This window comes from Rana temporaria, chromosome 2 (genome assembly GCF_905171775.1).
Source record: "Rana temporaria chromosome 2, aRanTem1.1, whole genome shotgun sequence".
Classification (NCBI taxonomy): Eukaryota; Metazoa; Chordata; class Amphibia; order Anura; family Ranidae; genus Rana; species Rana temporaria.
Genome location: NC_053490.1, coordinates 20,762,252 through 20,786,795, shown reverse-complemented (window position 1 = coordinate 20,786,795; position 24,544 = coordinate 20,762,252). Strand labels below are relative to the sequence as shown.

Below are 24,544 nucleotides of genomic sequence, written 5' to 3'. Positions count from 1 at the left end.
GATATATCTATGCCTATGTGGTTCAGATGACTTTGACTATTTTCCTCTCTTGTCTGTCCTGAAGAAGCCTCATGGCGAAACGCGTAGACGCAGAGGGGACATTTATAGGCAATATACATACCTGACATCTTGTATGGTTTACTTTTTAATGTTGTTTTATGTAACTACTTTGTAATAAAATTATATATTTTTTGCTATTCCTGTCTGTGTTGCCTATAAAGTCCGACCATTGGTTGCTTTCCTTAAGCAATTTTGTCTTTATCACATGAATAGAGCCATGGCAGGTCCTCTTTATACATGTATAGACTGAGCCATGACGTGATTTTTTTTTTGGGGGGGGGGGGGGGCAGCATTTCATTCTTGGTCCCAGGCAGCACAATGTCTTGGGCCGGCACTGCCTTGCTAGTTCCCGGGTTGGACCCCTTTTTGCCTTCGTTCTTTGTGGCTAAGGCCCCGTACACACGAGAGGATTATCCGCTGGAAACGGTCCTCCGGACCATTCCCGCGGATAAATCCTCTGGCGGATTTTGATCTGATGGTTGTACTAACCATCAGATCGAAATCCGCGCGGAATCCATCCGCGGTGACGTGGCCACGCCGTCGCCGCGATGATGACGCGGCGACGTGCGCGACGCTGGAAGGTAAAGACTTCCACGCATGCGTCGAATCATTACGACGCATGCGAGGGAGGGGATCGGATGGATTGATCCGGTGAGTCTGTACAGACCACCGGATCAATCCGCTGGACAGGATTCCAGCGGATAGATTTCTTAGCATGCTAAATATCCGCTGGGCCGTACACACCACAGGATCTATCCGCTGGAACTGATCTACGGATAAATCCCAGCGGATAGATCCTCTCGTGTGTACGGGGCCTTAGAGTCCGCAAGGTGTAGGAGACAATCCCCAGAAATTTTGCTCCATAGTGACATCATAACATCACACAGTTGCTGCAGATTTGTCGGCTGCACATCCATGATGCCAATCTCCTGTGCTCTATTGGATGGAGATCTGGTGACTGTGGAGGCTATTGGAGTACAGTGACCTCATCATCATGTTCAAGAAACCAGTGGTGAGATGATTTGAGCTTTGTGACATGGGGGGTACTTGAGGACTGAGGTTGAGAACCACTGCTCTATTGGATGAGATGTGGTGAGTGTGGAGGCCATTGGAGGACAGGGACCTCATTGTCCAGTGGCGAGATGATTGGATCTTTGTGACATGGTGACATTATCCTGCTGGAAGGATCCATCAGAAGATGGGGACACTGTAGTCATAAAGGGATGGACATGGTCAGCAACAATACTCGGGTAGGCCGTGGGGTTTAATCGATTCCCAATTGGTACTAAGGGGCCCAATGTTAGCCAAGAAAATATCCCCCACACCATTACACCACCACCAGCCTGAACCGGTGATACAAGGCAGGATGGATCCATGCTTTCATGTTGTGTACACCAAATTCTGACCCCACCATCTGAACGTCTCAGCTGAAATTGAGACTCATCAGACCAGGCAATGTTTTTCCAATCTTCTATTGTCCAATTTTGGTGATTCTGTGACAGCCAGGTTTGGCAGCTAGCAGCCACACAAAGTGTAAGTTGTTAGCTGTCAAAGTGAAGACATTCATGAAGGCATTATGAACGGGACATCCTACTTGGATGTTAATATACAGATTGTGGGGGGCAAGGGGTAAATGCATTTTTTTTTTTTTACCAGTAAACATTAATTTTGCATCCTGCTTGCTTGGGTAATGTCTTGCCTTTAATTCAAGTCTCTGGTTTGAATCTAAGATTCTGTAAGCAGTGTAATACGTAGCTCAAAGCAGATTTAAACTCTGCCAGATACTCACCTCTTCCAGTGATGCAACGGTTACATCCCCTGCTGGCTGCTTTCATCTTCTCCACGGACTACATTTGGGTGCCAGGTTTTTTGCTCTTCTACTGGCTGACAGGGGATGATGTGATCTTGCACATATGCATGGAAGTCAATCATTCACATGTGCCTCTTCTTCAGACACTCAATAAGGCCCCCTACGCCGGGCACCCAAAGAGGCCCCGTTGAGCACCAAAGAAAGCCCCGACGTCGGGCACCCAAGGAGGCCCCGACCTCAGGCGCGTATGGAGGGCCCTACGTCGGGGCGCGCATGGAGGCCCCGACGTCGGGCGCGCATGAAACCCCCGACGTTGGGCACGCATGAAACCCCCGACGTCGGGCACGCATGGAAGTCCCTACGTCGGGCACGCATGGAAGCCCCTACGTCGGGCACGCATGGAAGCCCCTATGTCGGGCACGCATGAAAGTCCCTATGTCGGGCACGCATGGAAGCCCCTACGTCGGGCACGCATGGAAGCCCCAACCTCAGGCACCCAAGGAAGCCCCGACCTCAGGCACCCAAGGAAGCCCCGACCTCAGGCACCCAAGGAAGCCCCGACCTCAGGCACCCAAGGAAGCCCCGACCTCAGGCACCCAAGGAAGCCCCGACCTCAGGCACCCAAGGAAGCCCCGACCTCAGGCACCCAAGGAAGCCCCGACCTCAGGCACCCAAGGAAGCCCCGACCTCAGGCACCCAAGGAAGCCCCGACCTCAGGCACCTAAAGAAGCCCCCAACGCCGGGCACCCAAGAAACCCCCGACGTCGGGCACCCAAGGAAGCCCCGACGTCGGGCACCCAAGGAAGACCCTACGTCGGACACACAAGGAGGCCCTTATCTCAAGCATGCAAGGAGGCCCCTTCTTCAAGCATGTGATAAAATCCCCTTTCATGGCTCTTTCAGGAAAAGGTTTGACCGCAAAACATCATATTTCACCTACTTCACACAGAGAGGAGTACTGTTTAATTGAAACTACTTTAATAGATGTAACCAATGTTTCCTAGAGATCATCAAGTCTATAAGAACATGACAAAAAATGTTACTTATTTCCATAATGCATCCTAACTTACAGTGAATTCTCCAGTGACAGGATTGTATCCAACATGAATGGGGTGTTCAAAGTTCCAGGGGTTGGAAATCTCTGGTCTCACAGTCTTTTTACCACCTGGAAAAAAGTAAAAAAACATTTTTTTTTTTACTTAGGTACCATTTATTTACCAGAAAATGTTGTATAAAGCTAAAAACGCTATCAATCGATTAAATACACAGATAGAATGCATATCAGGAGTCGGATTTACCTGACAAAAGGATTTTCATTTCTGCCCACAAAGTCATGAATTGGAGTTCCACAGTTCATTGTTCCATCAAAGTCAACTCAGTGGAATCCAATTACAAGTTTATTACGAGATTGTGCCTGGTTCCTAAAATCCTAGCTCATCACTTCCCGGAAAACACTTCATGATGCCCCCGGGAGCTGTCCAGAAGATGTTCCGCTAAAGCATATATTCTAGGGTTAGAGTTCGAATTTAGGGTTAGGATTATGCCCTGTACACACGAGCGGAATTTCCGTCGGAAAAAAGTTGGATGGTTTTTCCGATGGAATTCCGCTCAAGCTTGGCTTGCATACACACGGTCACGTGTTTATTTTTCCCGTCGGAATTTTTCGTCTGAAAAATTGAGAACCAGCTCTCAAACTTTTGCTGACAGCAAAAGTCTGATGGAGCCATACACACGGTCGGAATTTCCGATGAAAGGTTCACATCAGACATTTGCTGGCATTAGGGTTAGGGTTGGAACTTAGGGTTAGGGTTGGGGTTGGAATTTACCTTTATCTCCAGCTCCAGAGATTGGGAACAGCGTGGGTTTCCACTTGGCTTTCTGCTGATCTGGATTTGGAGGCAATGGTTTCAAGACATGGCTTCCAGTGCTGCCGTCCTTGGAATTCGATCCAATATAAGTGCTGGCGATCCGCTGGGGCGGGACTGGCGGACTGTCAGTGTTCCCTATCATGCCGTCTGACATCTTCTGCAGCACCAGCTCAGCTCCTGTGTGAAGGCAAGGAGGGATCTCAGCGAGAAGACAAACTAGGATAAGGGCATGCACATTTAACGAGTGTATACACAAATTATGAGCTAGATTCAGGTAGCTCAGCGTATCTCATATGCGCTACGCCGATGTAACTTTGAGAGGCAAGAGCAGTATTCACAAAGCACTCGCTCCCTAAGTTACGGCGGCGTAGCGCAAATGGGCCGGCGTAAGCCCGCCTCATTCAAATTTGGAAGGTAGTGGGCGTGTTGTAATTTGTGTTCAAATTAACCGTGACCCCATGTAAATGAATGGCCGAACGAACGGCCATGCGCGCATGCTCACAATCACGTTGCATATACTCCCTAAGAAACGACAGCTCAATGCCTACGACGTGAACATAACCTACGCCCAGCCCCATTCACGTACGACTTACGTAAACGACGTAAAATACGACGGCTGTTCCGACGTCCATACCCTAACATGACTTGCACCTGCTTTATGAGGGATAACTTTACGCCGGACGTACGCCTTACGTAAACGGCGTAGCTTACTGCGATGGCCGCAAGTACGTTCGTGAATCAGCGTATCTAGGTCAATTACATATTCGATGCGTAAATTCAGGTGTATCTGGTTTAAAGTATACGGCGCAGAGATACGACGGCGCATCCGTGGACTTACGCGGCGTATAAGAAGATACGTCGGCGCGTGTGTGTGTGTATATATGTATATGTATATGTATATGTATATATATATATATATATATATATATATATATATATATATATATATACACACACACATACACATACACATATATATACAGTGGAACCTTGGATTACGACTCGAGTATAATCCATTCCAGGAGAATGCCCGTAATCCAAAGTACTCGCATATCAAAGCGAGTTTCCCCATTGAAGTCAATGGAAACTAAAATAATTTGTTCCGCATTGACTTGGCATACAATACCGCATGTGGCCAGGGGCGGGGGCAGCCGAGAGCCTCGGAAATACTCTGGGCCAGCTCGGCTGAACTCAGAAACCCTTAAAAAAGCTCGAGAACAGAGCATTTCCGAACGGCTCCGATCTGCTCCTGCGCCTTCCGCACCTTAGGCCAAATGTGGCACTGCACACTGCAGAGGCTTGAATCCTGCTTGTTTTTGCGAGACAACTCCCGCAAACCGAGTCAGGATTTAAAAAGAAAAAATACTCGTATTGCGAAACGCTCGTTAAACGCATTACTCGCAATCCAAGGTTTCACTGTGTGTGTATATAAATATATATATATATATATATATATATATATATATATATATATATATATATATATATATATATATATATACACACATACACACACACACACATATATACACACACATACATACATACAAAAGTGAGTACACCCCTAACATTTTTGTAAATATTTTATTCTATCTTTTCATGTGACAACACTGAAGAAATGACACTTTGCTACAATGTTGTGTAGTGATTGTACAGCTTGTATAACAGAGTACATTTGCTGTCCCCTCAAAATAACTCAACACACAGCCATTAATTTCTAAACCACTGGCAACAAAAGTGAGTACACCCTTAAGTGAAAATGTCCAAATTTTGGACCAATTATCCATTTTCCCTCCCCGGTGTCATGTGACTTGTTAGTGTTACAAGGTCTCCGGTGTGAATGGGGAGCAGGTGTGTTAAATTTGGTGTTATCGCTCTCACTCTCTCATACTGGTCACTGGAAGTTCAGCATGGCACCTCATGGCAAAGAACTCTCTGAGGATCTGAAAAAAATGATTGTTGCTCTACATAAAGATGGCCTAGGCCAGTGATGGCAAACCTTGGCACCCGAGATGTTTTGGAACTACATATCCCATGGTGCTCTACTACACTGCAGAGTGCATGAGCATCATGGGAAATGTAGTTCCAAAACATCTGGAGTGCCAAGGTTCCCCATCACTGCCCTAGGCTATAAGAAGATTGCCAAGACCCTGTAACTGAGCTGCAGCACGATGGCCAAGACCATACAGCAGTTTAACAGGACAGGTTCTACTCAGAACAGGCCTCGCCATGGTCGACCAAAGAAATTGAGTGCACATAGACTAGGGTGACAACCTCATCCCTTTAAGGCTGGGTTCACACTACTACACTACTTTCATCCTACTTTGCTCTGCTACATTGGTCCTACATTTATCCTACATTGGTCCTACATCCATCCTACTTTCATGAACAGTATACTACTTTGGTCCGACTTCAATGATATTCAATGGGCCTGAAGTAGGATCAATGTAGGACCAAAAGTAGTACAGGGAGCATTTTCAAAGTCGGACCGACTTGTGTAGGACACTACAAGACGCTCTCATAGGGAAATATTGAACACAGAGCAAAGTAGGATCAAAGTAGTGTAGTAGTGTGAACCCAGCCTCAACCCGTAAACACCTTTGAATTACACAGGTTCTGAGGCTAATTAAATGCAGATAAGGCACCAAGTGAGTTTAATTACCACCTTAATCAGCCACAGAACCCGTGTAATTAAAAGCACCTCTTCCAATGATTGGGGACATAGTGACTCGAGCAGCAGAACACAAAGGCTGCATACCAGGTAGATGGCGCAGCGGCAAGGCAGAGAGGCTTAGCTTTCCTTCCTGAGCCCCTCTGGACTGGCCCTGCTGCTGCCTCAAAGACAGTAGAGACTACAGAAGGAACATGAACATGGTGGCCAACATGGTGAGATCCTAACAGTATTGAAATTCACCCACGACCCGACAAGAAGCAGATCCGGCTGTCAACAAGCGTGTCTGCAAATACAAATCACGCCTTGCTCGCTTGCCTGTCCCCCAACGGGCAATGGACCAGCATTAGGGTGACCACATTTCCAAACTACCATTCAGGTACATCCCCTTTCCAAAAATCAGCTTGTGCTGTAACGAATCACAGCACAGTCATTAGACACAATAGTCAGGATATCTGATACAAAGTCTAAATTTCCAGTTAAGGACCGAGCCTCTTTCTGAGATTTGCTGTTTACAAGTTAAAAACAAGTTTCTTTGAGGCCTCGTACACACGACCGAACATGTCTGCTGAAACTGGTCCGCGGACCAGTTTCCGCGGACATGTTCGGTCGTCTGTACGGCCGACCGGACCGGATTCCCGGCCTAGCGGACAGGTTTCCAGCGGACAAATGTTTCTTAGCATGCTAAGAAACATGTCCGCTGGAAGCCTGTCCGTCGGACATGTTCGGTCGTCTGTACGACTCACCGGACATGTCCGCTCGGTCGAAAGCCCTCGCATGCGTCGAAGCATTGACCTTCCAGGGTCGAGCACGTCGCTGCGTCATCGTCGCGACCACGTCACCGCGTTCGCTGTCCGCGGGGATTTTGGTCTGATGGTGTGTACACACATCAGACCAAAATCCGGCAGCGGACATGTCTGATGAAAATGGTCCGGCGGACCGTTTTCATTGGACCGTCCGACCGTGTGTACAAGGCCTTATAGAAAATTACTTAGAAAAAAAATGTATAATGTTTGGGGGTGCTAACACTCTAGAGAATAAAATGGCGGTCATTGCAATACATTATGTCACATCGTATTTGCGCAGCGGTCTTATAAGCGCAAATTTTTTAATTAAAAAAAAATAGACAACAGTAAAGTTAAACCCAATTATTTTATATATTGTGAAAGATAATGTTATGCCGAGTAAATTGATACCCAACATGTCACGCTCCCGGTCCCGAAATGGCAACAAACCTTTACCCTTAAAAATCTCCATAGGCGACGTTTGAAAAATTCTGCAAATTTCATGTTTTGAGTTACAGAGGAGGTCTAGGGAGAGAATTATTGCTCTCGCTCTACCAATCGCGGTGATACCTCACATGTGTGGTTTGAACACCATTTTCATATGGGGGCGCTGCTCACATATGCGTTCGTTTATGCACGCCACCTCGGCAGGACGGGGTGCGTTTAAAAAAAATATATATATATTATTTTTTAATTTAGGTTTTATTTTTATTTTTTACACTGTAACACTAAAAAAAAAAATGGTGTCACCTTTATTCCTATTACAAGGAATGTAAACATCCCTCGCAATAGAAAAAAACATGACAGGTCTTCTTAAATATGAGATTTGGGGTCAAAAAGATCTCGCATCTCATATTTACACTAAAATGCAATTCGAAAAAATAATTGTCATTTGACCCCCCCCCCCCTACCAAAAAAAAAAAAAGATGCCCCTTTAAGAGCTATGGGCGGAAGTGACGTTTTGATGTTATGGAGACCCTAACTCGTCTCCATACCCAGCCACAGGAAGGACCCGATCGCCTCCGCCGACGGCTCCGGAAAGCGGCGGAGGGCATCAATAACCGTGACCTTGCATTATCGGAAACGGGACCGCCGGCTGAAGAAGAGAATACCGGGGTTATGGTAGCTAGCTGCTGCCATAACAGAGATATCCCTCTTCAAAGTGCCGACGTATATAGTCGTGCGGCGGTCCGGAAGTGGTTAAAAGCATTGCACATTGTGCGTTGTGCAGGTATTAGACCTACAGAACAAGAGCAGAGAAAAGGAAACTAAAGTCAAAAAAAGTTACAGAAGGTTACCAAGCAATGAGAAATTCAAGTGCATACTGTAAATCTGACGGGGAATTCCAACTGACAAACATAAGAACTCTTTCCTAGTATGACATCATAGCTCTGCAGGCATCTTATCTAGGCTGCATCAACAATATTAATAGATAACTAAGTGAACCTGTAATTTCCCGATACTGGTCTAAGCCGGAACATTGCTGGGTTCCTATGACCCGGGCGCACAGAATAGAATGATGCTGGGCTTGTTGAAAACCCAGGCAAAGTGTTAGTGGGGCTTTCTGTTGTCCCCCGTATCATTCCTTCTTATTCCCATCTCCTCGCGCTCTTCCCTGCCTTCCTCCCTTTGGTCCAATGTAATTTTCCTGCTGTTTATTCTCAGGCCCGAGCCAAAGAACCCAGACGGTGTTTACCTTTCACGCACTCCCCCCCGGCGCTCCCACCGGCTGCGAGATTCCTCTGCAGGGTTCACTTGCTGAGCAAGTCAAATATTTCCCTCTGCCCTGCTGGGGGCCACAGACAGCAAGGTAAACAGGACAGAGGATCCAACCCAAGGGAAGTCAGTCCAGGAGAGGTGGGGGGATCTACCTGACTAGGATGGAAGACGACAGATTGCCAGGGTGCATGGTACTTTGTTTTGAATTTTTTAAGGAGATGTCTTAGCAATAAATAGTAATGCCGCGTACACACGACCGTTTTCCATGACGTGAAAAATGCAATTTCTTTTTAAAATTTTATTAACCACTTCCGGACCGCAGCATGTACATTTACGTTGGCAGAATGGCACGGACAGGCACATTGGCGTACCTGTACGTCCCTGCCTAGACGTGGGTCGGGGGTCCGATCGGGACCCCCCCCCCGTACATGCGGCGGTTCCCGTGGCTTCAGGAGCGATCCGGGACGAGGGGGCGGCTATTCGTTTCTAGCCGCCCCCTCGCGATCGCTCCCCGGAGCTGAAGAACGGGGAGAGCCGTATGTAAACACGGCTTCCCCGTGCTTCACTGTGGCGGCTGCATCGATCGAGTGATCCCTTTTATAGGGAGACTCGATCGATGACGTCAGACCTACAGCCACACCCCCCTACAGTTGTAAACACACACTAAGTGAACACTAACTCCTACAGCGCCCCCTGTGGTTAACTCCCAAACTGCAACTGTCATTTTCACAATAAACAATGCAATTTAAATGCATTTTTTGCTGTGAAAATGACAATGGTCCCAAAAATGTGTCAAAATTGTCCGAAGTGTCCGCCATAATGTCGCAGTCACGAAAAAAAATCGCTGATTGCCGCCATTAGTAGTAAAAAAAAAAAAAAATAATAAAAATGCAATAAAACTATCCCCTATTTTGTAAACGCTATAAATTTTGCGCAAACCAATCGATAAACGCTTATTGCGATTTGTTTTACCAAAAATAGGTAGAAGAATACGTATCGGCCTAAACTGAGGGAAAAAAAAATTTTTAGATATGTTTTTGGGGATATTTATTATAGCAAAAAGTAAAAAATATTGAATTTTTTTCAAAATTGTCGCTCTATTTTTGTTTAAAGCGCAAAAAATAAAAACCGCAGAGGTGATCAAATACCACCAAAAGAAAGCTCTATTTGTGGGGAAAAAAGGACGCCAATTTTGTTTGGGAGCTACGTCGCACGACCGCGCAATTGTCTGTTAAAGCGACGCAGTGCCGAATTGTAAAAACCCCTTGGGTCATTTAGCAGCATATTGGTCCGGTCCTTAAGTGGTTAATAGTTCACACAGCAGGGCGTTCCAGCGCCCACCAAGACTAACTGTGAGGGCTTACAGTGTTGTGGCAACACCAACAACTAGGGCCCAAATTTTTGCAGAGTATATACGGCAGGCCCCTACTTTCAAACATCCAACTTACAAACGACTCCTACTTGCAAACGGAAGGAGACAACAGGAAGTGAGAGGAAATCTACCCCTAGGAAGGGAAATTCTCTTCTGTAAGGGGTTCTAAATGTTCACGCGAACGTTCGGTGTGTTCGAAGGTTCTGGCGCGAACCGAACGGGGGGGGGGGGGGTTCGGCTAATCCCTATTCCTGACACTCCAGAAGAAAAACGAATGCAAGCCATGCCATGCTATGCTAGGAGAGGGACAGACGGAGAGAAGAAATGTGGTCATATAGTTTACAGTACTTAGTGAAAACCCACTGGAGGAGAAAGAACTGTCCATGGGTCATTAAAAACAAAGACAGAATCCCAACTGACAATGAGGTAGAAGGGGTATCTAGAAAAAAAAAAAAATAGCAAAAAAAGATAATAATTAATAAATAAATAAATAAATAAATAAATATAATATATATATACACACACACACACACACACACACACACACATTCTAATTTAATATTCAAAATTTTCAAGTTTCACAAACATACACACATACACACAGGTGAAACTCGAAAAATTTGAATATGGTGCAAAAGTTCATTTATTTCACTAATGCAACTTAAATGGTGAAACTAATATATGAGAGAGACTCATTACATGCAAGGCAAGATGGTGAACGTAATTTACGCAAAGCCCTATTCGCGAACGACTTACGCAAACAACGTACATTTTTTAAAATTCGACGCGGAAACGACGTCCATACTTAAAGTGTAGGTTCACCCTTTAAAAAAATTTCTGACATCACACGTCGAGCCATCCTACCGACAGAATGCCGGTGTTTTTTTTTTTCTCAGCACATACCTCGTTATCACGATTTTCACCTCACGGCAATCCTGCGGGAGTGGGCGTTCCCAAGCACTGCCTGTGATTGACAGGCTTCCGAACGGCGCATACTGAGCGTCACAGGTTGCCGAAAGAACCCAAACGTCGGTGCGCAGGCGCCGTATAGAGCCGCACCGACGTTCGGGTTTTTTCGGCAACCTGTGACACGCAGTATGCGCCGTTCGGAAGCCTGTCAAACACAGGCAGTGCTTGGGAACGCCCACTCCCGCAGGATTGCCGTGAGGTGAAAATCGTGATAACGAGGTATGTGCTGAGAAAAAAAAAAACACCGGCATTCTGTCGGTAGGATGGCTCGACGTGTGATGTCAGAAATTTTTTTGAGGGTGAACCTCCACTTTAACATTGGCTATGCCTCATATAGCAGGAGCAACGTTACACCGGAAAAAGCCTTACGCAAACAACGTAAAAAAATCCGCCGGGCGCACGTACGTTTCTGAATCGGCGTATCCAGCTCATTTGCATATTCTATGCTGAAATCGACGGCAGCGCCACCTAGCGGCCAGCGTAAATATGCACCCTAAGAGCCGACGGCGTAGGAGACTTACGCCAGTCGGATCTTAGCCTAATTTCGGCATATCTTTCTGAATCTAGCCCTTTTATGATTATTTTTATATAATAATAATGTAGCAGTAGTAAGTATCATAGTATTATGAATAATAATATTAGTAATAGTAATAGCAATAATGATCATCATAATTATTAGTAGCAGCGCAGTAGTAGTAATAATAATAGTATTATCAATAACAGTAGTAGTAATAACAATAATAGTATTATTAATACTAGCAGTACTACTAATAATGCTAACAATGTCAATAACACTAGTAGTACTACAACCAATAATAGAAGAAATAGGAATCACAATAATATTAGTAATAATAATACTAGTATTAGTACTAATATAAATTATAAATATATATGATATATATATATTATATATATTATATATATACACACATATACACATACATATATATACATACACAAATTTTATTATACACACACACGATTTATTTCTCTGTTTTGCCCTTTAGATTTGAAGCTCCTCTATATTATCCCGGGATGGAAGTGATAAATTGGTCCTGGGTGGCTTGTCTCTTATAAATGATTTAGTGAAGATGGAGTGGATAATGCCCTCTCTGATGAAGACACCCCGGGGACGCCATACACAGCCCCCTCCCTACACCTGCCCCCTCTGGGACAGCAGATGGTAGACTCAAGATAGCCGGAGTTCCTAGAAGACTCCAATTTGCATATAAAAAGGTGACTGCGGCTGTGTATGGGGGAATCACCTGCAGGAGAGACATCAGCTGTGCCCACAGAGAAGAGCGGGATGAGAGGCCGGAGAGCCGAGACAAATCCCATCAGAGGCCTATTTCCCTAATACCCCACTCTACTCTGCCAAAAGTCTCATCCCTGTATGGAGGGTCTACACCAACCCTTCCACAAGAGGACCACCACCCCACATGAGATTACCAACATCTGATCTGTCACCAGTGTAGGCCTGTGGGATTGTACACACCAGAAGTGGCCTATTTCCCTAATATGCCGTCTCATCCCTGTATGGAGGTTCTACACCAGGGGTGCCCAACCAGTGGCCCGGAGGCCACATGTGGCCCGCAGAGCCCTCTGATGTGGCCCGTGACCTCCTGCTCTGGGATGGAATAGAATACTGTTATTAACCGCTTCCAGACCGCCGCATGTACATATACGTCGGCAGAATGGCACGTACAGGCACATTGGCGTACCTGTACGTCCCTGCCTAGACGTGGGTTGGGGGTCCGATCGGGACCCCCCCCCGCTACATGCGGCGGGCGGATTCCCGGGGGGAGCGATCCGGGACGACGGCGCGGCTATTCGTTTATAGCCGCTCCGTTGCGATCGCTCCCCGGAGCTGAAGAACGGGGAAAGCCGTATGTAAACACAGCTTCCCCGTGCTTCACTGTGGCGGCGCATCGATCGAGTGATCCCTTTTATAGGGAAGACTCGATCGATGACGTCAGTCCTACAGCCACACCCCCCTACAGTTGTAAACACACACTAGGTGAACCCTAACTCCTACAGCGCCCCCTGTGGTTAACTCCCAAACTGCAACTGGCATTTTCACAATAAACAATGCAATTTAAATGCATTTTTTGCTGTGAAAATGACAATAGTCCCAAAAATGTATCCGAAAAAAATTGTCCGAAGTGTTTCCGCCATAATGTCGCAGTCACGAAAAAAAACGCTGATCGCCGCCATTAGTAGTAAAAAAAATTAAATTAATAAAAATGCAATAAAACTATCCCCTATTTTGTAAACGCTATAAATTTTGTGCAAACCAATCGATAAACACTTATTGCGATTTTTTTTACCAAAAATAGGTAGAAGAATACGTATCGACCTAAACTGAGGAAAAAAAATATGTTATATATGTTTTTGGGGGATATTTATTATAGCAAAAAGTAAAAAATATTGCATTTTTTTCAAAACTGTCGCTCTATTTTTGTTTATAGCGCAAAAACTAAAAACCGCAGATGTGATCAAATACCACCAAAAGAAAGCTCTATTTGTGGGGAAAAAAGGACGCCAATTTTGTTTGGGAGCCACGTCGCACGACCGCGCAATTGTCTGTTAAAGCGACGCAGTCCCGAACTGTAAAAACCCCTTGGGTCATTTAGCAGCATATTGGTCCGGTCCTTAAGTTGTTAAAGGTCAGTTTATTACTATAATAACAGTGTATATATGGGCATATCTTTTCTGCAGTGGTTACTATACTGCTTTCAAACTGATGCGGAGGTGTAGAGCAGTTTACCTGCGGGTTACCTGCACTGAGCCATAGTCTTCTGTTATTACCTGCAAGGTTGGTGAGCTTTCTGAAAGTGCACCAAACCTGCAGAATATAATAGAAGTCTATTGCAAAGTGCAGGAAAGCCAAAGGTACACTGCGTTGGTAAACCGCAGCGCAACAGTGTGAAAGCAGCCTTGGGCCCCTTTCACACGGTCAGTTCAACAGTCTGACCAATTGGACCCTCCATTCACCTCTAAGTAGTGGCAGACATAAACCGACTTGTGTTTTACCTCCAATACCATCTGCTCAAAAGTATCGTGGGCTGTGTCTATGTCCGCTCTGCGTATGCAGAGCAGACACGGACATGCCATCCACCCGCTCCGCTCATTGTGGCCCTCGACCGGTTACCAAGTCGCTTAAAGGGGGGCTCCAGGCTTTTTTTATGTTTATTAAAAGTCAGCAGCTACAAAAAGTGTAGCTGCTGGCTTTTAATAAACATACACTCACCTGCTCCACTGTACAGCGACGCGACGCCCGGAGCTCCGCTCCGCTCCTCTCCCGCCGGCGTCTTCATTCCAAGTGTGGGCACCCGGCCGTGACAGCTTTCGGCTTCACGGCCGGGCACTCACTGCGCATGCGCGAGCGGCACTGCGCTACATGAGTGGTCAGACGATCGCCTAGGACCTGTCAAAAATGACATGCCAAATGTGGCATGTAAGGGGGCAAGGAGTGGTTTAGGCGGAAGTTCCACTTTTGGGTGGAACTCCGCTTTAAGTGGCCCTCGCTCTTCAAAGGTTTGGGCACCCCTGTTCTACACCAATCCTTCCACAAAGGGACCACCACAGATGAGAGTACCAACATTTGATCTATGGGATTGTACACATCAGCAGCCAGGCGCACAGGATATTGGCACTCAGCCGCTCATGGTGTACAGGTATAGCATTTAATATTAAGAAAAAATTATTGTTTTTTTAACCTACTGGAACCCCTCTAAAATACCTGGTGATGCTTCCATGAAGGTCCTTCTAACAATAATCGCACGCTAGAAATCTAACATGCTGGTTATATCCAAGTCAAATCGATGGACTTGGGTCAGATTGCCATACATGGATTGAATCTCTGCCATACCCTGCTGAACGGGCCAAAATTTGAACAATCCATGGCCGGTTTAAGAGCTTTGCTGACTGCACAGCTATAGGTGTGACTGCAGTTGGTGAGCTGGACCTCAGCAGAGAGACCACTGCTTCCATACAGAGGGAAATAGTCCAATTCTGCACCATGCTGGCAGGGAACAGGCTTTTCTACTTTAAGACTGTGGCTGCAATCTAAAAAAAAAACAAAAAAACTGCAAGACTTTGAACAGTTTGTTTTGATGTAGCTGGAGCGTGTTTGGCAGATACTAAAAAGTAAAATTGGGCTTTGAAATCTGATTGGGTAGTACGAGTCGTTGGGCGTAGCCTAAGATAATCAGATAAATCTGATAAGCTAAACTGATCATTGGATCACGTCAGTAAGGCTGGGTTCACAATTATGCGACTGCAGAATTTGCATGTGCTTAGCACCGCATTCCGGTGACCTACATATGCGTTTACTACTGCCCGACGGGGGCACTAAAAAAAATATATATATATTTTATTCATCTTTTTTTACACGGTCCCTTTAAAAAAAAAATGATCATGCTGGTTGCAAGGAATGTAAACACTCCTTACGATAACAATACAGCATGATAGATTCTCTTTATGGAGAGATCTGGGGTCTAAAAGACCCCACATTTCTCCTTTACCCTTAAAAACAAAAGATTAAAAAAACATATTTCTTTTTTTTTTCTTTTTTATGGTTTGCTTTACATGGCCTGAGAACCGGAAGACATGATGTTGCTTCAGTCCTCCAAAGGCATAGAGATGAGCAGTGGCCATCTTGCCACCGCTCATCTCTATAGGAAAACACTGCCGACGCCGGATAATTCCTAGGCTCGCCGATCGGTCAGGTAAGCCCGGGAACCCCCCGGGAGACGCCACTTCTAAAAGTCATTCCGTGGTCAAACCCCCCCTTTCCCCGGGACCACTTTTATCTGAAATCCGGCCTTCTGAGGGGGGGAAAAAATATTATCTTTTGTTTTTCAAGAAAAAAAAATAAGAAATTAAATAATCATGTTTACATGGCCTAAAAACAGGAAGTGACATCGGCAACGCTCCGGTCCTCCAAAGGGCATAGAGATGAATATTGGCCATCTTGCCATCCATCGGAAAACCCTGCCAATGCCAGGTGGTTCCCGGGCTCAGCTATTGGCAACGTTAGCCCTGGGAAGTGGTGAGAACGGGGGTACCTCTCTCACCGCTTCCCAAAATACTGAAGTTAAAGCGGAGGTCCGCCAATTATTTTTTTTTTTTTAAGTCAGCAGCTACTAATACTGCAGCTGCTGACTTTTAAAATAAGGACACTTACCTGTCCAGCGCACCAGCGATGTCGGCACCCAAAGCTGATCTTCCTGGTTCCCTAGCGGCTTCACTTCCTGGTTCCCTACTGCGCATGCGCGTCTCGTGCTGCGCTATCCCACTGGTCCCTGCTGTCTTCTGGGACCTGTGTGTCTCCCAGAGGACAGCGGGGGGACGAAGGAAGTGGCGTAGATACCTGCAGGTGGCTCGGGTATCTATGTCCGAAAGTGGGAGCAAATACCTGTATTACACAGGTATCTGCTCCCCCCTAAAAGGTGCCAAATGTGACATGTGGGGGGAGGGTTCCGAAAAGTGGAAGTTCCATTTTTTGGTGGAACTCTGCTTTAAGGCATCTAGCTGCAGCCATAACCCCGGTATTTAAATGTCAAAATAATGATGTACATTATATGCGGCATATGGTTAGTAAAGGAATGACTTTGGAAGGGGGACAACTCAGCAACACAATCTGGAGGCAGTTGTCACCCCATAACAGGCAGGTCGCTGAAAATGGGGCCCCCGGTAGAATAAAAAAACACTGTGCAGCTTAGGAAAATGTTAAATGCCATACCTGTAGGCCATGAGCGGAAACGTAAAGTCGACCAAAAACCATAAAAAATTCCCCTTGTGAAGACCATGGCCCGGATTCACATACAGATTCTGCATAGTTATGCCGGCGTAGCGTATCGAATATACGCTACGCCGACGTAGCGCAGAGCAGCGAGCACAGTATTCACAAAGCACTTGCTCCCTAATATACACTGGGTTCCCTCGGCGTAAGTGGCAGTGGGCGTGAGCAATGCTAATGAGGCGTGACCCCATGTAAATGATGTACTGAGAGTCATAAAGATACGAATAACGTACAGCGCATGCGCCGTCCCGTTGACGCAACCCAGTGCGCATGCGCAGAATCACGTCAAAACTACTCCCTAAGATACGTCGAATCACTGCCTACGACGTGAACGTAACCTACGCCCAGCCCTATTCACATACTACTACGTAAACAACGTAAAATACGACAGCTGTTCCCTGGTCCATACCTTTGCATGAGTTGCGCCTCATAGATGGGGAATAACTATACGCCGGACGTAAGCCTTACGCAACCCGCGTATATTATATGCCAGGCGCAACTACGTTTGTGAATCGATGTATCTCCCTTATTTGCATATTAGCAATGAGGCGGCCAGCGTAAATATGCGCCCACGATACGCCGACGTAGGAAAGTTACGTCAATCGGAAGAAGCCTATTTTCAGGCATATCTAGTTCTGTGGGCACGGCGCACAGATACGACGGCGCATAGTTACACTTACGCCAACGTATCTCGAGATACGCCGCGTAATTGCTACGTGAATCCGGGCCCATATAGTTACAGTTTATAAGATGTTTAAACATTCAACTGGTAAAGTCAGAAAACTGGCTACTGGTGACGAGACGTCTCCCAGGGATCTTTCCCAGATATCATACAAAACAAATATGCATGGTCTCTGTTTATAGCGCCGGTAAACTTCACCTCCATCTGCTCATCAGAAATCTCACGCCTCGCGACGGCAAATTATAGACCCGGCTGGAGATTGTAATTTTCCCAGGCTTTGAAAACCAAGCGGCGCGCGGTCGTATATAATAACAGGTGGTGCGCTGATTTATAAAGTCTATAAATAAACACGGGCGCAGAAAGTGAGTTATAGCCTGCGCGGCGAATTACTGACGGCCATCTATAAAAGAGGAAGCAATGGCCCCGACGGGATCAAAGGGACAAAGGACAATTAGGGCGAAACTAAAGCCCACCGAGATCCCGGGGAGATTAAAGAGAGCAGGGGGAAAAAAAAAAAAGCATCCCATTTTGGAAATCCAGAAAAACGCTTTCATAGGTTTAACAAAAAAAATAAATAATAGCAATTCATGTTTTTATAATGAGGTCTTCCAGGAAATTTCATCCAAACCAAGACGTGTGACAATGGATCATAGTTTACACACACGACCACCATAAACAAAAGAACATTTTTAGGATATATTTTGTATCCAATGTATAATTGGAAAATATATTTAGATATTTTTTTAACCGCTTCAGCCCCGGACCATTTTGGTGGTCAATGACCGGGCCACTTTTTGCGATTCGGCACTGCGTCGCTTTAACTGACAATTGCGCGGTCGTGCGACGTGGCTCCCAAACAAAATCGGCGTCCTTTTTTCCCACAAATAGAGCTTTCTTTTGGTGGTATTTGATCACCTCTGCGATTTATTTTTTTTGCGCTATAAACAAAAATAATCAGAGTGTCAATTTTGGAATTTTTTTTTTACTTTTTGCTATAATAAATATCCCCAAAAAAATATATATAAAAAATATTTTTTTTTCCAGTTTAGGCCGATACGTATTCTTCTACATTTTTTTGGTAAAAAAAAAAATAAGCGTGAATTGATTGGTTTGCGCAAAAGTTATAGGGCCAGATTCACAGAAGAAGTACGCCGGGTGGAGTTTGCGTCGTTTTCCGCGTCGGGTATGCTAATTAGCTTTTTACGGCAATTCACAAAGGTACGCGCGGCCGTCGCATTCTCTTACGTCGTCGCTAGTCGGCTTTTCCCGGCGTATAGTTAAAGCTGCTATTTCTTGGCCTATCTTTAGACAGGATGATAGAAAGGATGTTAAAGTATGGCCGTCGTTCCCGCGTCGAATTTTTTTTTTTTTTTTTGCGCAAGTCGTCCGTGAATAGGAAAGGACGTAACTCACGTCGACGTTCAAAAAATCACATCGGTGCGACGTCATTTAGCGCAAAGCATGGCGGGAAATTTCAAAACGGAGCATGCGCAGTTCATTCGGCGCGGGGACGCGCTTCATTTAAATGAAGCACGCCCCCAACCCGCCCAATTTCAAATACGCCGCCAGAAAAACACTACGCCGCCGTAACTTACAGCGCGATTTCGCTGTGGATTCGAAATTCTGCCAGGTAAGATATGGCGACGTAGCGTACCAATGATACGCGGCGCAAGTGCAAATGTATCTGAATCTGGCCCATAGGTTCTACAAAATAGGGGACTATCTTATGCCATTTTTAATAATAATTTTTTACTAGTAATGGCGGCGATCAGCGATTTTTATCGTGACTGCAAAATTATGGCAGACACATCTGACACTTTTGTCACCATTGTCATTTTTACAGCGATCAGTGCTATAAAAATGCACTGATTACTGTAAAAATTACACTGGCAGTGAAGGGGTTAACACTAGGTGGCGCTGCAGGGGTTAAGTGTTCCCTAGGGAGTGATTCTTACTGTTGGGGGCGTGGCTACACGTGACACGTCACTGATGACCGGTCCCAATCACGGGGAACGGTCATCAGTGACAGTGTCACTAGGCAGAATAGAGGAATGCCGTGTTTACAAAGGCATTCCACTCTTCTGCTCTTGCCGACCGCAGTCGCGGGCCTCCCGGAAAACATCGAATTTCTGGGACCCGCGGCCACACTCACGGGGCACGAGGCGGGTGCGCGCACAGATTTAAAGGGGCGTACCTGTACGCCAATCTGCCTGCCCGTGACATTCTGTCGACGTAAATAGGTGTTCGGCGGTCAGTAAGTGGTTAACCAATGAAACAATTCTGATTCAAGCCATGCCTGTATGACTATTAGGTGGCCCTCCTCCATCTCCTGCATTCTTCAAGGTCCATCACCAGCGAACTGTTGTGTTGTTTTTTCTCTTCACTGGCCAATATTTGGCTTTGAAGGACCTTTTGAGGCTGTAGATGGGCAGCCAAGCGAGCAGCACTGCCCGGCCTAGATGAAAATATGCATACATGGGAGTACGATTCTTGTCTTCATTTCAAATGCGAGGAGGGGGCACAAAAAAAAAAAAAAAATCATAATTGTTTTTCTTTAATTAGGAGGAAACTAAAACGGTCTGGGGATCAAAAAGGTTTAAATTTTACATTACATATACAGTCATGTTAAAAAGTAAATACACCCTTTTTTGCTGAGCTTTATTCAAATTATCAATGCCTCCTAATAACTTCATGGACACTTCATTTCATAGTGAGTTGGGAGGGGGTTGCAAAAAAAAAGCATTTGTTGACTTTTCCACAAGATCCATACTTTAACCACTTCCATATCAGGCACTTACGCACCTTCCTGCCCAAGCCAATTTTCAGCTTTCATCGCTGTCGCAATTAGAATGACAATTGCGCGGTCATGCTACGCTGTACCCAAATGAAATTGTTTCAATTTTGTTCCCACAAATAGAGCTTTCTTTTGGTGGTATTTGATCACCTCTGCGATTTTTATTTTTTGCGCAACAACTAAAAAAAGACCGAAAATGTTGAAAAAAAATTAAGGGCCAGATTCACGTAGAATCGCGGTGGCGTAACGTATCGTAGATATACGTTACGCCGCCGCAAGTTTTCATCGCAAGTGCCTGATTCTCAAAGCACTTGCGAGAAAACTTACGCCGGGGGCCTCCGGCGTAAGCCCGCGTAATTCAAAGGGGCGTGTGCCATTTAAATTAGGCGCGCTCCCGCGCCGGACCTACTGCGCATGCTCCGTTTTGAAATTCCCGCCGTGCTTTGCGCGAAGTGACGTCGTTTTTTCGAGCGGCGACGTGCGTAGCGTACTTTCGTATTCCCGGACGTCTTACGCAAGAAAAAAAAAATTGAAATTCGACGCGGGAACGACGGCCATACTTTAACATGGGCTGTGTAAAGTTAGGGCATCTAAAACGACGACTAACTTTGCGACGGGAAACTAGACTAGCAGCGACGTAACGAACGCGAAAAACCATCGTGGATCGCCGTAACTACTAATTTGCATACCCGACGCTGGTTTACGACGCAAACTCCCCCCAGCGGCGGCCGAGGTATTGCTTCCTAAGATCCGACAGTGTAATTCAATTACACCTGTCGGATCTTAGGGCTAACTATGCGTAACTGATTCTATGAATCAGCCGCATAGTTAGGAAGACCCTAAACCAGAGATACGACGGCGTATCTCTTTTGTGAATCTGGCCGTAAGTTTTTATTTTTTTGAGGTGGCACTAATGGGCACCGATGAGGTGGCACTGATGGGCACCGATAGGCGGCGCTGGTATGCTGCACTGATGGGCATTCATAGGCAGCACTGATGGGCACTCATAGGCGGCACCGGGCACTCTTTGCTGATAAACAATCAGCACAGACCCCCCTTTCAGGAGAGCAGCTGATTGTCTCTCCTCTACTCACGTCTGTCAGACGCAAGTAAGGAAATTGAAAAAGTAGGTGATCTAAATAATGGCGCCCTCCTGACCTCCCACCGTTGCGCTAATAGGAAAAGGATTAGTTGGTGTAAAGCTAGTTGCTGTTTAAAGAAAATATAGTGAAAAGAGTTAATAAAGTGCTTACACTCTCTCAAGAGTGCCCACAAATTTAACAGCGCTCAATGAATATCATTGAGCGCGGTTAGGCCCCGTGCACACGACCGGATCTGTCCGTTGGGATTTATTCGCGGATCAGTTCCAGCAGACAAATCCGGTCGTGTGTGCGGCCTAGCGGACATTTTTCGGCGGACATTTGTCCAGCCGACCGTTTTTCAAGCGGATAAAAATTTCCTAGCATGCTAAGAAATCTATCCGCTGGAAACCTGTCCGTCGGACTGATCCGGTCGTCTGTACAGACCCACCGGATCAGTCTGTCCGATCCCCATCACTCGCATGCGTCGAAGTGATTCGACGCATGCGTGGAAGTATTTACCTTCCAGGGTCGCGCACGTCGCCGCGTCATCGTCGCGGCCACGTCACCGCGTATGTTTTCTGTGGGGATTTTGATCTGATGGTGTGTACATCCCATCAGATCAAAATCCGGAGCAGAAATGTCCGCTGGAAACGGTCCGGCGGACCGTTTTCATCGGATATCCGCTCGTGTGTACGGGGCCTAAAATTTGTGGACACTCTTGAGAGAGTGTAAGCACTTTATTTACTCTTTGCAAGTGAGGAAATGTTAAGCAACGGCTCTTCCCGTTTACATCGTGATCAGCTGTTATTGGACACGGCTGATCACGTGGTAAAGAGTCTGACTGACACGCCGCAACAATAATTGCCGCGATGCATGCCCACGCGGGCGCACAGCGGCCTGCTATTCTGACCACGTCATATTATGTCCAGTCAGGATAACACAACCACTTTGCCGGCGCCATTTTGCGATATATGGTGGCCAACAAGTGATTAAATTGGCAGGACTAATCTGTGTACCACATGAGCACATACTGTGAGAGCCAGAAATATTGAGGGTTGGTAGGGGATCAAATACTAAGGCCCCTTAACTTTTTTTTTTTTTTAAGGCTCTGCAGGGGATCAAAATATAATTTTTCCTACTGTATACCGGGATGATAACTGCACCTGTGGGCATCATCCCAGTATCAACATTTTCAGCTGGCGATTCCTTCTTCGGCAGAAGCGTTTCAGCCACTCGATCACTTCAGCAGCCACCGCCACCTTTCGTGGGCTCCCCCCCCCCCCCCCCCCGTGATTGGATGGCAGAGCCCAGCTTACCAACGTTCCTCCGTCTCTGTGACCGCGGAAACTGGATGTGACAAGGATTTAGTCACTTCCGGTTTTTGCTCTTTGTTCACCTGGCATTAGCGGCCAGGAAACCAGCCGATCAGACCAATCCGTGTCCGATTGGCTGCATTGGAGGCCAGAGGAGAGATCCGGGGTTTAATAATTTTATAATTTTCTAGCAAAAAATAAAATAAAAAAAAGTGGCCTGGGTGGGAACTGGTTGAATTGCTGTTGTAAGAAGTCTTGGTAAATTTCCCGGTATGTTTACAATGACAATAAAGTATTATCTTATCTTATGTGTCAATTGTATGTGTCAAAGTATATCACCGTTATCTGTATGCACTGTTTGGATAAAGATCTAATGTTTTCCTGTACTAGGAGGACCAAAAAAAAAATCACATATATGACGCAGGGAGGTGCAATGAGGACAGCGGCTGGTGAGGCACTGGCTAGTATCAGAGCCAGATACACACAGGTTACACACACCGCAAACGTTATTGCAAGAGCAATAATTCTAGTACTAGACCTCGTCTGTAACTCTAAACATGTAACCTGTAAATATTTATTAAAGCGTCGCCTATGGAGATTTTTAAGTACTGAAGTTTGGCGTCATTCCACAAGTGTGCGCAATTTTAAAGCGTGACATATTAGGTATCTATTTACTCGGAGTAACATCATCTTTCACATTATACAAAAAGAAAAAACTGTTTCTTTCAAAAAAATAAAAGCGTTTGAAATATTGCTGCGCAAAAACTGTTGCAACGACCACCATTTTATTCCCTAGGGTGTCATATATATATATATATGTTTGGGGGTTCGGAGTAATTTTAAAATTGGCCTGGGTGTGTCAGGTCACCTGTGGCCGGGTGACAAGGTCAGGGATGCACCACAGGGTAGTGAACCCTATAGCCAACTGCTGCAATCAGAGAGGAAGCGTGAGCCCAAGATTCCCCAGGGCACGGAGTCTAAGACCCAGCTTTGTGTTCACCAGAGCCTCTAGTGGTGAGGATGGCCTTCGCTGCAGCTGGATCCAGGTCGCAACCCCTGGGATCCCCTAGGTCACGCTCCGCAGGGGGAGAGGGGAAGCAGCAACCAGGACAAGCGATAGTTATGGGTAAGCCGAGGTCGGGGCAACAGGCAGACTAGGGTAACTAAGGGACAGGCCAAAAGGTCAGGGTCACAGGCAAACTAGAGTAGTCAGGGACGAGCCAAATCGGTACACAGAAAGGTTAACGTATCACACGGCAGACAGGAACTCAAGCTACAAACAACATTGAACAGCACTGCAGACCAGTGCAACAGTTAATAAAGGCTTCCTGTGATAGCCTGGGGTGGAGCCATACAGGGAGGAAGGTGATAAAAGACAGCCAGAAAGAGAGTCAGGCCTCTAATCAACCCATGAAGACAGGTAAGCTGCCAGACTTTATTGCATATCAATGACAGTGTGGCAAGGGGTTTACTATATTTTCAAAAACTGTACTCAATCAGGTGGCGTAATGGACAAATCACTGAAGTTTGAAGAAGTTATAACTTCCAACCAGTAATTTCACAGTAAATAGATAAATAATAAATTTATCTTATAACTTATAGCATATATGATT

General features: G+C 45.9%; 1 protein-coding gene across 3 annotated transcripts in view; it reads right to left on the bottom strand.

Annotated features, from left to right (window-relative positions):
* The window catches only part of PAK1 (p21 (RAC1) activated kinase 1), a 123,026-nt gene that overhangs the window by 78,146 nt on the left and 20,336 nt on the right, over positions 1–24,544 (bottom strand). For all 3 annotated transcript variants that reach the window (XM_040339959.1, XM_040339958.1, XM_040339957.1), the window contains exons 2-3: positions 3,697–3,915; positions 2,941–3,035 (exon numbers count right to left, since the gene is read on the bottom strand). In XM_040339959.1, coding sequence (XP_040195893.1) covers positions 2,941–3,035; positions 3,697–3,892 — 291 coding nt within the window. In that variant the 5' untranslated portion in view covers positions 3,893–3,915. The remainder of the gene's footprint in view (positions 1–2,940; positions 3,036–3,696; positions 3,916–24,544) is intronic.